The sequence below is a fragment of the Equus quagga genome, chromosome 10, assembly GCF_021613505.1.
Source record: "Equus quagga isolate Etosha38 chromosome 10, UCLA_HA_Equagga_1.0, whole genome shotgun sequence".
In the NCBI taxonomy this organism is placed as follows: Eukaryota; Metazoa; Chordata; class Mammalia; order Perissodactyla; family Equidae; genus Equus; species Equus quagga.
The window spans coordinates 115,016,101-115,033,042 of NC_060276.1; the positions used below are offsets into that span (position 1 = coordinate 115,016,101).

Sequence of the window (16,942 nt, forward strand, 5' to 3'; positions counted from 1 at the left end):
CAGGTTAATCAAGAGGACAAGGTGTGTTGAACAGAGGTGTCATCGTGGGGCTGGGGCTAGGGTGAGGAGAGTGAGGCGCTCATCTAGGTGCAAAATTTTTTTAAAAACTATGTAATCGAAATGAGCAATATTGAACGCTAATATTTTTAAAAAGTCAAAGTTAATGCCAAAAATCTACGGTGAACAAAATAGCAAAAAATGTTTAAAAGGCTAGTGCCATGCCAAGCCATACTGGAGACTGAAACAAAAGGTAAAATATGTGCCCCTGGCTTAAATGGAAGTAAACACATCAATAATGCTTTGAAAATAGACTTCTTTGACTATCTCATTTTCAACTGAGAGAACTGCTACATTTGACAATTTCTTTGGACCAAGTGATAGTCTTAAATAACTTTTAATTAAGATAACGTGAATTAAAATAGTAATAAAATTCTGTTTGGGCAGAAATAAATCATTTAAACTTAATATAATGTTGAAAGTTCTAATATACCTACTTTTCAATTTTTCAACTGCTTTAATGTTCTGGGGAAAAAATTAACCGTTAAAAAATTACATAAAACCAGGGGCCAGCCCAGTGGCACAGCAGTTAGGTTCGCACGTTCCGCTTTGGCAGCCCAGGGTTTGCCGGTTCGGATCGCTGGTGCAGACTTACACAGCCCTTGTCAAGCCATTCTGTGGCAGGCATCCCACATATAAAGTAGAGGAAGATGGGCACGGATGTTAGCCCAGGGCCCGTCTTCCTTAGCAAAAAAGAGGAGGATTGGTGGCAGATGTTAGCTCAGGGCTAATTTTCCTAAAAAAAAAAAAATTACATAAAACCGTGTATACCTATATGGTATACCTATATGGTATACAAGGCTAAGGAGAGCATTTTCCCTATTATACTCTGGGAACAAAATCAATGTACAACAAATTTAACTGCATTTGGCAAGAAGGCCAATATGGATAAACCAAATCCATAGGTATATATTTTAAAATTTCATTGTATTTAATTCTGTTAATGGCCTTCACAAAGTTTTCACTGAAATTACCCCCCAAAATAGCAGAACTGGTGGCCAGCCAGTCAGTACTGTGAAGGAAGACTCATAGTTGTCTCAAAGGATAAAATTTCCGAACCGGAAAGTAATTGTTTTGTTGAGCCAGCTGTTCCTCCTGTTGAATAATGTCTATCTTCTTCACGATGGTGGAGCATTATGCCTTCTTATAATTTAAAGGCATCACACTTAAATCATGTAGATAACTTATTTTAACCATGAATTATCATGTAGATAATTTATTTTAATCTTTCAAAGATTGTCATTAAAAATATCTTCTTCCACAAAACCTTGAAGTGTTACAAGATGAACTATAATTTCTGTTTTCCTTTTATTAGGATTTGTAAAACCAGAAAAGTTCTCAGGAAATTTTCAGGGACAAGAAATCACTCTTTTCCAGTATAGTATAACAGCAGTGAATCCTATTGACTGGCAGTAGCTGGTGGCCTCAACTGTCATTCTATCCTGGTTCCTTGGAAATTATGAAACGTTAACCATACACACACACGCTCCATTCAAGAAAGCCTTTTCAGCCAGACAATTTTAGGAAAAACATATGTGGAATAGAGAATTCCATAATGAAAAATTTCAAAATGTGTGAATGTGCCTTCTATGGAAAGGCAATTCAAGACAGAGGGAGAATTTATCTCACCATGTCTTTCTGTCAACACACTTCCTGTGATTCACAACTTCTTTATAAACTTGCAAAATATTCATTTGAAGATGTTTTATCAGGCATACTGTAAGTAAAATTAATACAGTCAGCATTTTTTTCTTTTCCTCTGTCATAAATGCCTGCATATGCCAGGGCTATTAGGAGGGAGTTTATAAGAGCTAAAAATGAGTGAAATTTCACAAAAGCCCTGGACAAGTTCTAATATCCAGGGTGCTGGATTCATCTGGTGGGGAGTTTGGATCCATGTCAGCGTCTGTTTGGCGTGAGGTGCCTTTGTTCCTAGGATTCTGTGTAAGGGATGCTTTGCAGAACTGAGCGTGATTAATGTGAAAATCCTCCATAAATACAGAACTGCTGTGGCAGTGGATTCCTTTGCCAGTAGAATTAATATCATTCAAGATGGTTATGTGCTTTGAGTTCCAACAGACTGAGCTTTATCAGTTGAAGGATTGAGCCAAGGATGAAGCCAACGCAAGTTTGAAATCTCCAAGGATGTTTTTCACTGGAGTAGCTCACCGAGTGGCTGGGCTGGCCACATCCGGTGATTGAACCGGAGTTTTCCATTTATCCGCAGAACAAGTTCTGTGCTTCCGGCTGCAGTACAGGCCTGCCCACAGTACCCTGCCAGCGTGTTTACACCCTGACCTGGAGGGAACAGCTAAGGGTGAGAAAGTGATTCGCTCTCCATGTCCATCTCATGCTTATTTGGTTAGCTGAGACTGGCCATGCATGCTGTGGATGGTCCTAGGGTTTTCAGGTCTAATGGGGAACCTCTCCATTCATGGAGGCAAACCCATGTCAACTGGCAACCTATCCACTCAACAATCCTAACCTCAGTCCATTAAATTCCAAGACAGAGAGAGAGAGGGCCCTATGTGCTTTTAAACTCTTTCTCATCTAGGAAATCACTGGCTAGAGTAAATATTTTATATACATAAATACATGAATATTTTATTGCCTTTACTTGGAACACTGAACTTAAAATTGTCTTTATAGAGTTAGATCATCTCAGAGACAAATCAGAGATGACATTGGTGGCTGCTTGGCTCATTTTTCAGAGATACCCAAAAGAAGGGTTCTGGATTTGTTTCCAATAGATTTAATGATAAAGCAATGGAATGACACTAAATTTTTTAAAACTCTGAACTGCCTATGTTGTAGTGAGAGTCCTGAGGCATGAATAAAATAATTTTGTTTTGTTTATTAGTTGGTTGTCTCTTATGGAAAGACAATTCTTGGACATGGGTTCTTAGGCAAATTTGGCCACAACCTTACTGACCTCTGCTGAGAAAATAAAATGATAGATAGGAAATACTTCAAACCTTTAAAAAGGCCAACAACTCTAAATATAAAATATACCCTTTTACTATTGATTTTCAATAATATTGAATACTATTTATCAAATAAATTTGTGAAGGGTCTCAACCTCTACTGCCTCTACTGCTAGAAAGACGTGTTATTTAGCCATCTCATTTCTTTCAGTCATGTCTAGACTGTGATGATGAGAAATAAGGAGAGTTGTTAGCAGTAGCTTAGCACAGTGCCTGCCACATAATGATCTCTGTATAAACATCAACTTTTACTCTTCTCACAAGCCAAGGAGTGATTTCACATAAATGTGTTTCACAAGCTGCTTGCCATGTCTACTCAAGCTGTATCCTCTTCCATTGCCGAGACATGCTGGGTGGCTGGGAAAAGAAGGCATCACCTCTCATTGCACAGCCCCATCGGCTCGTGTCCCTGGCTGTGACTCCAGCCACCATGAGGAGGTTCATGGCCCGTGTCAACTGTGAGACATCTCATCCACTTCTGCCTCCAGGGATTAGCTTTGGCCGCCTCCTCCAGGTTCTCCCCTAATTGGGCCCCCAGCTGTGGTCACTTTGGTGGCTTGGCTTATGAGAATGAACCAGAAGAGCAGAGAAAGACAGGTTGGCCTCTCCTGCCCCTCTCTCACCTTAACATGTTCTGATCCATAACCAGACTACATTCAGTTATCTGCATCCTACTGACTGGAGCTGGCTGGGATGGGCATACTCTCCTCCTTTACTCAGCTCGGGGCCCAGCCACCTCAAGGTCAAGGCCAACACATTTGTCCCCACTGCCAGCTAGTGCTGAGCTTTTGGCCACTTTCTGTGGTTTCCCTCCTGATTTGAATCAGTAGATCCTTAGCCCACTGTCACATCTATGGATTGAGGGAGGGAGAGTAGGGTCGGTATGAGAGGGTCTCAAAATTCCCCATGCATCAGAATTACCTGGGGGGCTTTTTACAACACAGTTTGTTAGCCCCACTTCCAGAGATTCCCTTTTAGTAGGCAAAGCCAGCTTCACTGGCTGCAACTTGTACAGTTGCACAGGACCCCACACAGAAGAAGCCAGTGTTTGGCTTAATAATCTGCTGTCACCATCTTGAAATTCTTAATAATTTTCTAACTTAGGGCCCCGCTGTTCATTCTGCACTGAGCTCTCATCAGTAGGTCCAGAATGGAGCTTAAGAATTTGCATTTCCAACAAGTTCCCAGGTGATGTGGATGGTGCTGTGTCAGTACCACTGTGTGAGACTTTGCAGAGTCAGCCCCAAGAACAGAAGAAAGGAACAACGGCCCTCCACCTCCTCCTGTCTCACCTCTGCTTCATCAGATCACAGCCAGGAAAATGGAGGAAAAAATCATGTGGCAGCTTCGGTTATACATGTTATTGTTATTATTGTTCTTTGTTTTACTTTGTTTTGTTTTAACCAAACTACATGTTCTCATGAAGCACACTGCCTTTTCAATAACCCCAACAATTAATGTGGGTGTGATTTCCCCATCTGTATATCAATCTAAAAACTATTTATTGAAGCAGCTTGCAAAAATATGTAAAGTGGAATGATATTGTAGTAAGTAATTTGAGAGACTAGGGAAAGAGAAACAATGGAAAGAGTAAGAGGATGAGGTACAGTTGGGGTGTGAAACACAGAAAGGCATGCCACAAGGTTCAATACACCAACTCGAGTGGAGCCCCAGTTCCTTGGAGCCAAGGAATTGCAAAGACAGATACATTATTTATTACATGATGCATGGTTCCGTAAGGTAAAAATACCCTTGCTTGCTAGAAACCCAAATTTCCCTGGTACTGAGACTTAAGAGAAATTTCATCCATAGGGTATCTTTCTTTGTGCACATAACTCTTGGCTGAATCTTATAATATTTTGTCGAATGTATTCTCTTCTATATGTTTTGTAAGACAGATGAGCAAGACATGAGACAGAACTATTGGGGTCTCCATAAGCTAAAATATGACCTTTCCAAAACTTTCCTCCCAGTGAGAGGGGGCAGAAAAGCATTCGTAGCCTTGATAGGTATTTTGTTTTGGCTAATGAACTTTCTTGACTTTCTTTAAAACGTCCATAAAATAAGGCTTTATATACCCACTATTATTGATATAACACCATAACTTACTCTTGCTGAGTAAACATAACACATTTTCATTAATGAGTGGAAAAAATGTCAACTAAACAGAGAAAACAATTGAAATTAGCCCGGTAATATATTTTCTAGCAGTCGTCACAACATAGAACCCTGATTCTGAGCTGAGCTCTGTGCAGCTACCAGTTCAACACATTCAATTTTTCTCATTTTCATAGTAAAGTTTCCTCAACTAGAGTCGAACCCATGAAGACAGATGTCTGTCCATTGGTTTTATTTTGTGTTCCCTCCACTAGAATTAGGGGGACTTTTTCCCCTTTAATTAGATATGTAGATTGAATAGTTTTTTCTCCACTTTCCAGCAGACGTCGTAAGTTCCTTTTATTTTTCCTTCATTCGTTGGAAGCCTAATGTTTCTGGAAAATCATCCTCGTGGTTGTCCTCTGACTCTTTTCCCATAAGATTATCTGTCATCTGTTTAAAGAGGAGGCAAGGAAAGGACTTATTTATTCCATGTGTGTAAGAAATTCCCTCAGCAAAAAGTGCTCGAGCCCTTGGCTGCCTGAGTGACAGACGAGGCATGTCACAGATGCTGAGTTGCTTCCCCATGGACACTGACCCCTGCTGGAAACCACAGATGAAGCTCGAGCCCCTCTGAGTGCACTTCCTCTGTGTTGCATTCCTCTGTGTTCCATTTGGTTAGGAAAGGATCGCTTAGGCATGTGTTTACCTTCTTTAAGGTAACAGAGGATTTGTTTTGAAAAATTAAACCAAAAGAAAGCAAAGAGAAGTGAAGTAGGGGGGAAAACAGAAGCAGGTTCTGGAACTTTTAATCAACCTATGATCATTTCCCTTTAAGATGTTGTCAGGGCCACTGTTTTGAGGAAGGTAGAAAATACAGATGTTCCCAGGTAAGACTTCGAACACTCTCTTCATGTTCCTAATGGTCTCGTTTTCCTGTTCCACTCACGTTTTCACTGTTATCTCTGTTGCTGTGACAACTCATACACATGTAAAACGTAATGGATATGCTAATTAGTATGTCATATCAACTTGTAAAAGCACTAGTGCCTTGTAGAATCATCTTGGGTATATTTAAATACAATGGACTCTAGTGGTGGTCATATATTTATCTTTTCAGCCATTTTATACATGAAACAATTATTCCCACCAGTAGCAGCATCATTAACATCATCGTCTTCGTCGTCACAGGAAGGATGGGTTCACTTACACTGCGTATTTGGGTGGGAGGAGAAAAGTTGTCCATAAAGTCGTAATGAACTTCATGTAAAGTTGCAATCAGTTTTTATCTGAATTATTTTTAATTCAAGATATTAAGGAAAGTAAAAGAGTTATCTACCAGTTTTTCCTTACTTAACAGATAGTGAGCATCAGACTTCAATTTTAAGATGGGAACAGGGATTAAACCAACAGGCATTTCAGCGATGCACTTTGGAAAATACAGGGATCCATCTCTTGTTTCATCCACCCTCCCCGCCTTCGCCGTGACGTTGCCTGTAACATCTGTTGGGTTTTACTGCCCTCTGCTGGCCATTTCCTGGAAAAGCTTTCACCTTATTGATGTAGAAGTCTTGGAACGTTGCTCAAAAGGTCTTTTTGTTTCAGCCTCTGTGTCCTTGCATTCTCCTCCTGTCATTTGTGTAACGGTTGTATTGTTTGAATCTGATCACTATTGTTAATATACTCACGCACCTGTAATTGTCTCCTTGTGCCAGAAGCCCTGACATGCTGCGGTCGGAAGTTTCCTTTTCCATGGGAGGAAGGCACTCATCCACAGACTCCAACAAGGCCTCCAGCGGAGACCTCTCCCCTTATGACAACAACTCCCCAGTGCTATCTGAGCGCTCCCTGCTGGCTATGCAAGAGGACGCGGCCTCGGGGGGCTCAGAGAAGGTTTACAAAGGGCCAGAACAGTATGTGCTGGTGGGCCACTTGCCATCGTCAAAGTCAAGGGAGAGTTCTCCTAGACCAAGGCTTGGGAAAGGTAACGAGCCTGACCAGTGCTGGCCAAATCAGTGACTCTGATTGCATGTGGCATGGAGTGGGCACTTTGGACCTTCTCTCCATCCCTTCCTTGTTTTACATCTCTGTAATTCATTGAGCATTTACTGTGTACCTGCTGTAGACCTACTCTAGGAAGAGGAAGGTGTGATGAGCCTAGTTGTCAGCTTGGAGGGTCCCTGCAGACTCAGATATCTGGGGAGCAGTTTCATGCTCAGAAAGCCACTGGTATTCCCAGGTGACTCTTTTCCCTCCAGCACCTGAAGAACTTTGTGTATCCTGGCCAGTGAATTTGGGTGTATATTTGCTAGTCACCCAATTGTTGCTGTTACTTTCATAAAAAGAATAAGCTGAACCTACTATATAATGAGATACCGTGTTCCAAAGAGGTCTCCATGGGAGATTAAGATTTTTAGGCAAAATAAGGGCTTCATGGTCAAATACATCCGGGAAATGCTGGGTTAACCAAGCTAATGGTTTCTCTACTGTACAATTTCTCAAACTCTTTAAAGTGCTAATGGGCACCATGAATTTCCACAATGGGAGGGAGGGTGTGATTTGCAGTTTTTACCAAATCTATTTGACCACCGAATGTTTGGTTCTGTTCTTTCCCTCCACGGAGTAATTCCTCAAGGCAAGGACTCAGCGAGACACTAAGTAATAATTGGAAGACATAGTAAAAATTCTTGCTATTTTATCTTAAATTTGTAATTTAAACCCAAGAACCACTGTTAAAAGGCTCTTTTTTTTTTTTTGGTGTTTTTAAATCACGACGTGTTTATTTTTATTTTACAAATATCCATGTCAAAAAATAATTTTAAAAATTTACAATGAAAACAGTAATCCATGCTCCCACCAGGCACAAAATTTATTTGTTAAATGTGAAACTTTATTTTTCCTAGTCCTTGTCCCTACATAATTTTATGTATTTGTTTTCATAATATAGCTGCTTTTGAGCTAAGCTTATTTTACTTAAAATCATATCCTTAAGCATTTTCCATTTTGCTGACATTTTTCGTGACCAGGATATAGTCCCATTAAACTGATGTATCATAGATCTTTAGCTATTCTCTTTCTGATATATATAAATGAGCTATAATTTTTGCTCTTTAAATTAGTGACACATTTTCTATATTTAATATTCTCTGCAGCAACAACAAAAGCAATCTGAAGAGAATTTTGCTATTCTGAAAGGTGTGGCATAGTGGGTTTCTAAATACAGATTCAAAGAGAGATTTTTAGACAAGTTCACACCAGGAAAGCTTAATTCTTTTCTCCCGGGGTCAGTGTCTTTGCTTCACAGTTTTTTCACAGGTGGGTTAAGATACATATTAGCTCTAATTTATTAGCAGATAGACTAAGGCAAACGTTAGCTCTTTCCATCTCTTCAGCATCTTGGCAAACTCTGACACTGTGGCTCTTAATTTTGCACCCCCTCCCCCCCGCAGTGGACATGTGACAATGTCTGGAGGCATTTTTGCTTGTCACAACTTGGGAGGGGTGCTACTGGCATCTAGTGGGAGGGACTGGGGATGCTGTGCAACATCCCACAGTGCACAGCACACCCCACCACAAAGGATGATCCAGCCGCAAATGTCAATAGTACCGAGGTTGACCAACCCTGTCTAACCTGTGGCTCTCTCCTTGGAAATAACCCTGAAGGAACTAGAAGCAAGCAGTGTTAATAGCCAATGACAACAACACTAGATTTAGAGTCCGTACACTGCTCTGCCACTTTCAACCTGCAGGATATTAAGCAAGTGATTGAACTTTTCAGAGCCCCATTTCCTCCTCCCGTGAAAACCAAGGAAGATAGCAGTATTAATTCATAGGGTTTAATTAGCTAATCCATGTAAAGTCCTTAATAGAAAACTTGGCACGTATTAAGTGCTCGATAATAGTTGCTATGTAACGCTGTGTGCATTTCTCACCTACTCCTTTCACTACTTGCCACATCTGTATGGACTCAAGTGCATCTCCTTGGAATTAAATGGGAGAATGCATAAGAACTGCTGAGCACAGGGAAGCACCCAGTAGACATTTGCTTCTAGAAGTAGTCATTATAATCACATCACAGGATTGTAGTGAGGATTAAATGAGATGGTGAAAATGCCTAATATAGTGCCTTACTCTGTAAATATTTACAGATAGACTAAGGGCATATATGAACGAATACATGCAGGAATGAGTCTGTTGATGCCAATAGCTGAGTATTCCTGAGGATAGTTTAGAAACTATAGCTAGTGCTCCTCTCTCTCTATGTTAATGTGCTTGGAGCCTAGAAGGCTGTTGTTACTCATCACCATTGTATTCATTTCCTATCATTGCTGTAACAAATGACCACAAACTCAGTGGTTTAAAACAACACACAAATTTATTAGCTTATACTTCTTGATGTCAGAAGTCTAAAAAGGGTCCACAGGACTGCGTTCCCTCCTGGAGACTCTAGGAAACAATCTGTTTCCTTGCCTTTTCCAGCTTCTAGAGGCTGCCTACATTCTTTGGCTCACGCCCCCTTCACCCATCTTCAAAGCTAGCAACGTAGCATCTTCTCCCCTGCCTCCCTCTTGTAAGGATCCTTATGGTGGGGCTGGCCAGTGGCTCAGCGGTTAAGTTCACACGTTCCACTTTGGCGGCCTGGGGTTCGGCGGTTCAGATCCAGGGTGTGGACATGGCACTGCTTGGCAAGCCATGCTGTGGTAGCCATCCCACATATAAAGTAGTGGAAGATGGGCACGGATGGTAGCTCAGGGCCAGTCTTCCTCAGCAAAAAGAGGAGGTTTGGCAGTGGATGTTAGCTCAGGGCTAATCTTCCTCAAAAAACAAAAAAGAATCCTTATGGTTACATCAGGCCCACTCAGTCTCCTGATCACAAAATCAATAACTTAATCACCCCTGCAAAGTACCTTTTGAATATAACATCTTTACAGTTCTGGGGATTAGGACATAGACATCTTTGGAGAGCCCTTATTCTGTCTACCACAACCAGATATAGAAAGAGCCTTTTCGTAAATTCCAAATGGAATAAGTCTCCTGAGCGGCAGCTCTGCATTATATTCTGTCTTGTATTCACCATAATCTCAAATACAGTACTTTGCATAGAAGAAATATTATAAAATATTTCTTTATTGATTTTTGCCCTTCAATCTTCATTGTGAGTTACCTACCTTTTTTATACGCTTGTTCCTAGATATGTCAGAGGAGCCTTTCAATATCTGGGGAACTTGGCATTCAACATTAAAAAGTGGACCCAAAGACCCAGGAATGACAGGTAAAGTATTATTTTTAAAACACTATTTATTGCATTTACTTTTAAAATTAATTCTCTTTAATTTTTGCCTATCATCATATTGCATGCTTGTCAAATATTACTGAAAATGCAGCATTTCACTGTACTGTCCTTGTCACTTTATCTCATCAGTATAGCAAATCGCTGGGTTTGCACTTTTGCTAATTTAAAAAACAAAATTGTATTTATTATTTTCATTTGCATTTCTTTCTCACCATTATTTTTCAGTTTTTCTATTAATTAACTGAATTTCCCCCATCAAATTGTCATTTATGTCACTGATTATTTATGCATGCTAGTGTCTTTTGAACTGATTCTTATGAACTCTTCATATAATAAAGACATCAACCCTTTGTCCATATTGTTTGCCACTGATATTATCCCCTGCGTTTTTCCCCCCTTTGGACATCTGAAGTTTTAATTTTTTGTTTTACATAATTAAGTCTATCACTATCACTTTTTCTGAATTCTTTCACCAAATTAATCTTTACTTAAGTATCAGTCATCTATAACACTTTTCCGTAGTATTTCATTGTTTAAACCCTTAATTCTTTATTTTTTTTTCTTCCCCAAAGCCCCAGTACATAGTTGTATATTGTAGTTGTAAGTCCTTCTAGTTCTTCTATGTGAGCCACCACCACAGCATGGCTACTGACAGACAAGAGGTGTGGTTCCATGCCCAGGAACCAAACCAGGGCCACTGAAGCAGAGCGTGCCGAACTTTAACTGCTAGGCTATCAGAGCTGCCTCTAAACCCTTAATTCTCTAATCCATCTGGAGTATATGTTGATATATAGCATGAAATGTGTAAATTGTTTTGTTTTATTGTTCCAAATGTTTATGTATATATATGTGAAAGTGTATGTGTGTGTGTGTATATATAGTCCCTTTTCTCATTGTTTTGTGACACCTCCCATATTATTTTTTAAATCACAGTGCATCAGTGCATTTTTAATTAATGCCTCTAATCCAGCTGACTTTAGTACTGATCCATTATCTAACCACATCTCTTTGTAGCCTATGAAATGCTTTACTGCATTTTCTCCCAAGAATAAACTGTTCCAAGATGTTCTGCTCCATTTTCCTTCTGCTGTTTCAACTCTGATCTGTCTCTGTGTAAATGCTCATATCTCCTCCTCCCCGATAAAAATGATCTTGTTCTCTTTCCCCACCTACTTTTTAAGAAGCGAGAGAACAGGGCAGATCCATAGGAAAGTAGAAGTCTGGGGAGATGAGCCCCAAGAACTCCTCATTTGCTTGTGAAATGTACTGTTTCACTCTCCCTTCACTTTCCTGAAGAAAGTTGTATCAGTTAGGGAAGGCTAACTGCTGTAACGAACACCCTCTCAATGTCAGTGCCTTAACCTGTCACATGTTGATTTCTCCCTCACATCACAATCCACTGTGGATTATGCAGGGGAAGGAAAGATGGCAGTGCTCTGTTTCACATAGTCATTCAGAGGCCCAGGTTCCATCTAGCTGGGGTCTCCCCCATCCTCAGAGGCCTTGGAGTCTTCCAGGGTCTCTACATCTCAGGCTGGTAGTTGAGCAAAGGGAGAGAGCAAGGAAGACGAGGGATGCATTTGTTTTTTATTAGACCAGGCCTAGAAATGGCTCATATCACATCTCTCCACATTCATTGCTCAGACCTCATTTAGGTGGCCCTCCTGACTGCAAGGGAGGCTTGGAAATATCATCCAGAAAGGAAAGGGGAAGATTTGGTGAACAGCGAGCCAGTCCTTCCCACAATGGCGGTGGTAGAATATACACAGTGGCTGCTGTCTTCATTATCTTCTGCCATCAAATGGGCCATTTTAGATTCAATTCATTTATTCCTAAAAGCTTTTCTTAACCTGAAAAAACATTATAATTTTTGTCTCCTCTGGACTGCAAACTGCGCTAAACAAGAGAACGCTTCCTTCACCTTCTAGGTTCAGAAAAGTTTTCATAGCCATGTAGAGGGGACATTTCCTGAGACAGAAATTAGTGACAACACATTTAATAACACTATTTAATCTAGTCTGACAGCTAACCTGTCAGAGTCTAGGCATCTGTACTTGGAGCTACTATATGAATTGTGCCAATAATCAAAAAGTGTTTGTCATTTCTTTTACTCAGAAGTTTTTTTCTTCAGGCAGTGGCAGCTAAGATTATCCTGTGCTTTTTCAATTTTCAAAGTTGGCAGTGGGGAGGAAATAACAGGACATCCCAACAGGGTTTCTACAGGCTAATTCCATTTCTTTTGCTTTTCTCTATCTCCTAGGTTCCTATGGAGACATTTTTGAAAGCAGCTCCCTGCGACCGGGGCCATGCTCCCTTTCTCAAGGGAACCTGTCCCCAAATTGGCCTCGGTGGCAAGGGAGCCCCACAGAACTGGACAGTGGTACGCAGGTCATTCGGAGGACTCAGACCACAGCCACCATCGTGGAGTGCAGGGCCCACCCTCCTGTGTCCCGCGTCTGCAACACATCCCACATCCAGGGTGGCAGCAGGAGAGCCAAGCTGGCCACGCCAAGGGCGGAGCAGTATTTGACTCTCAGCAGTGCCGAAGACCTCACCGAGGGCCAGCTGGATGTGGCCTGGCCGCAGAGCCGAGCCAAGCCTTTGCACCAGAGACCTCAAGAGAGCGCGAGGCATGACAAGAGGCCTCCTCCTCCTTATCCTGGTCCAGGGAAGCAAGCTTTAGTGTCGTCCCACCAGCCTGCAGAGTCACAATTGTGGAGGCCTCAGAGACCAGAAGAAGTCTCCGGAACAGCTTTGCAAGAGGGAAGCCAAACAGCTGAGCGAGAGCATCAGGCTGCCCAGCAAAAACGGAGCAGCGCCTACTCCAGTCCGACCAGTGATCAAAACAGTAAGACCTTGGGGGAACCCAACTGGCTCGACTGGCAGAGAGAGCGGTGGCAAATCTGGGAGCTCTTATCAACCGACAACCCTGATGCCCTCCCGGAAACACTGGTATGAGCCCACCCAAGCTCAAGCCCTCACATCCCAAACAGCCTTCTTCCACTCAGTAGGGAAAAAAGTTGTTGGACAATTGGACACTTACTTATTGTTTTTCTTTTACACTTTTAAAAAATAACACAAGAGAAACTCAGTTCACTTAAAGTTATAGAGCACTAACTAGTACCCTTGCCATTTATAAGGTTCTATTGTATAGCCAGCCTTAGGAAAAAACAAAAACATAAACAGATAGCCGTATCTGATCTAAAAAGTACTCACATTGGCTCTGTATAAGATAAAACTCTTGCTTTGGTATAGCTTAATTGTATTTATGTGTCTTCAGTTTTGACTATTGTGTATTCTGTAACAGATTATGTATGATAATCGTATATGATATATTCACAGAAAACAAGAGGAACAATTTTTTTAATCACTTCACTTATACTAAGCAATGAGATTCTATAGAATGTTCTAGAATATGCACAAGCAGGTTTCTGTGCTTTTTCCCATAGCTTTTTAACTAGGGACAGCCCTTCCTTCAATGCCTAAGAAAAACACTAACAAAACAAAATAAAACAGACTATGAGAAGCCATATTTTTATATAGTAGTGAGATACAAAAGTCACTGAATGTCACAGAATGCTTTTTCATATTGAATGTGTTTTAAGGAAAATATTAAATTTGATACATAATGGAATATATTTTTAGAATCTGTTTAGAAAGGATTCAGTTAATCAGACAAGAGAAAGGCCGTGCCTAACAAAGAAAGAATAATTAAGAAGTTGTCCTTCCCATTTTAGGTCAAATTCAATTTTATATAGACCGTATATAATATATATTTATAATGTATAATTTTTATGTATTTTTCAAAACTACAAACTGGAATCCAACTATAAAGTGTTTAAGAATCTAAATAGAGTCTTGAAATTACAGAACATGGTTTTTCCTTTTGCCCCATAATCAGTATTAACCAAATTATACGCAATGCTTTGTAAAGTAAATCATATTTGGAAAAAAACCACAGCTTTGTATTTACATCATGCCAAAGGCTGAGAAAATGTCTTCTTTGGTAATTTTTTGTGTATTGTAAAATGCTCCTACTGTACTTCAGTAGTTTCAAGTTTTTCAACTGCAAGGCCATTTTCGACCAGCAGGTGGCGATTCGCTTCAGTATTTTATGAGATTTTTTTTCACTTCATAAGGGAATGTGTATTATAGAAAAAGAATTTTTTTATAAAACATGCTACTCTTAATGTTGGCGATGATATTTTCAGTGGTGTTTCTTAAAGTTCTATCTTGTGCCATGATGAATAAAAAGTTAAGCAAAGGCCTTGTTCGCTGGCATTAAATCTAATGAGTGAACTCGCACCCCATTCCAGACATACACTTCACTATCCTCAAGCCCAGGTGTGGTAAATAATGGCAATACTATACATACACAGCTAAAGCGCTAGTAAAAAATAGATGGCTTGGGGACATCACCCTAGTGACACTGACGCATTTAGAAATTCATGATAATCATTTGTTGGAAGTGAAGGCTGAGTGTCACTCAGTTGAAACAGTTAATGAGGAAGTGGTTTGCTACAGGACGGGAACGCAGGTTTCCTACCTGCTGGACAGCTGTTGCCCAACACAATCCCTGTCAGTTACATCTGCCCTGTCGGACTTAGACGCTTCGTTTGCTTCAGGGCCAAAATAGTGAAGTCTAGAAGTGGTATCGGGCGTTTCTTCTTGGAAGAATGATTGCGATATCTTCATGCTCTGCCATTGGGTCCATCACTTTTGCCACCAGCTAGAACTCGGGAAGGATTTGCCTGCAGGCTTCCAGATCTTCCTGGCTGCCCACATGCAGCCAAAAGTTGTAAACAAGACTCAGAGCAAACTCTACTTGATTGTGGATCGCAAGTTGCTTTTCTGTGCCACCCACTCTCTTCCTACTCCTGCTGGCCCTGAGTTTTCTTGGCTTTGAATTTGACCCTAGTCTGGCCAGTTCTTTCCCTCCTTTCTGGACTGGACTGCCTGATATATGGGACCCCCTTCCCACCAGATTCTTGCTGTAACAGTTCTATTTTTTAAAACTTCCAGACCAAATGGCCCTGAGGTTGATGTCTGTGTCACAAAAGGTAACTAAAGGTATGTCCGTCCTTTAATAGTCAGACCTAGAATAGTTAGTCCAGAAAACAGGGCTCAGAATACTTTTTAAATAATTAAATCTTGTGTGTGTGCACGCACATGCATGCATGTGCACATGTGTGTGGGTAATAAGCAATATTCACTCTCCCTTTCTCTTTGTATGGTTTAAGCCCAGTAGCCATATCTTTAGCTTAGTGAGTGAAAGCTTGTTTCTTAGATGCCTTTATCACATTGAAAATAAGCTGTTTTAAAACACACACACGAGACCCAAAGACCTGAGTGGAAATTGAAGTCATTTCTAACACCTTGTAAATGACATAATACCTGACAAGAAAAAAATAAACTCTTTCAAGTTGGACAAAGCCATTTAACAAGCTGTTCAAGTCACTCATTCCTGTGAGCAAAGAGAGCCTACAAGCAAGAAAAAAGGTACAACATGCTGCAGATGTCTCCGCATTTATGAATACTCAATCATTGTTTTTATGTCTCTGGCAATGAGGCCAGAATGATGATGGCAGAAATGAGCAAATATGAATTTGTCTTGATCCATCTAAGTAGCTATTAACATACGTTTGTTGTGGTTTTGTATAGAAAAAAATATCATACCAATGGAGTTTGTGCAAATTGAGGAAATTTCTAGATAAGTCCAGCTTGCTTCTTTTCTTATGCACATTTTAATACACATCTGCTTGGCAGAGAAACAGCATTGGGATTAAATATAAGGAGACATCAGAACAAAGTCCAGGCCTGTGGTGTATGTTGTCTGATAAGCAAACTGCAGGAGGTGGACTCTGCTGAACTGAAAGGAAAGGAAATGACTAAAGAAAAGTCACACAGAGATTAAAACAGGACATCTTGACTGGACAGAATTTTAAAATAGGACTAAATCAGCAGCAAATGTTAAGAGAAAACATACAAACCAAAGGGCAATTCCAATAAAGGTTGGAATTCTCCAGAACAATCAAGGTGATGGATGGTGTCATGGAGATGTTGAACTGCAGATGGTGGTCTCTGGGGTGTGGATCCCTTGCCTGGCGTGGCCTGCAATTCACCAAGGCACATGCAGCGCCAGCCCCAACTGAAGGCCCCCAGGAGGTCACAGAAGGGTCAGAAGATTCTCTAAACTCAATTCAGTCAACATCTGTTCAGCTTAAGTGACCAACTTGTCCCAGTTGACTGGGACATCCCGAGTTTAGAAATAAAAGCGCCATGGGGCACAAGGCACGCTTATTAGCCAGCAGCAAGGAGAGAGGCAGGATGGGGCTATGGAGCACTCTACCTCGCACCTCCCAAGTAGAGTTACCAGGCAAGACATAGGACACGCAGTTCAATTGTCAGATAAATGACTGATCATGTTTTAGTATAAGTACATCCTGTGCAATATCTGAGATATACTGGAAAAAGATTCCTTATCCCAGATACTGCACAGGACATACTTATA

At 40.7% G+C, this 16,942-nt stretch overlaps 1 protein-coding gene across 6 annotated transcripts in view; it reads left to right on the top strand.

Annotated features, from left to right (window-relative positions):
• The window catches only part of ARHGAP6 (Rho GTPase activating protein 6), a 463,892-nt gene extending 449,203 nt beyond the window's left edge, over window positions 1-14,689 (top strand). For all 6 annotated transcript variants that reach the window (XM_046673809.1, XM_046673808.1, XM_046673810.1 and 3 more), the window contains 3 exons: window positions 6,854-7,122; window positions 10,330-10,410; window positions 12,692-14,689. In XM_046673809.1, the coding sequence (XP_046529765.1) occupies window positions 6,854-7,122; window positions 10,330-10,410; window positions 12,692-13,389 (1,048 nt within the window). In that variant the 3' untranslated portion in view covers window positions 13,390-14,689. The remainder of the gene's footprint in view (window positions 1-6,853; window positions 7,123-10,329; window positions 10,411-12,691) is intronic.
• The last annotated feature ends 2,253 nt before the right edge of the window (window positions 14,690-16,942 follow it).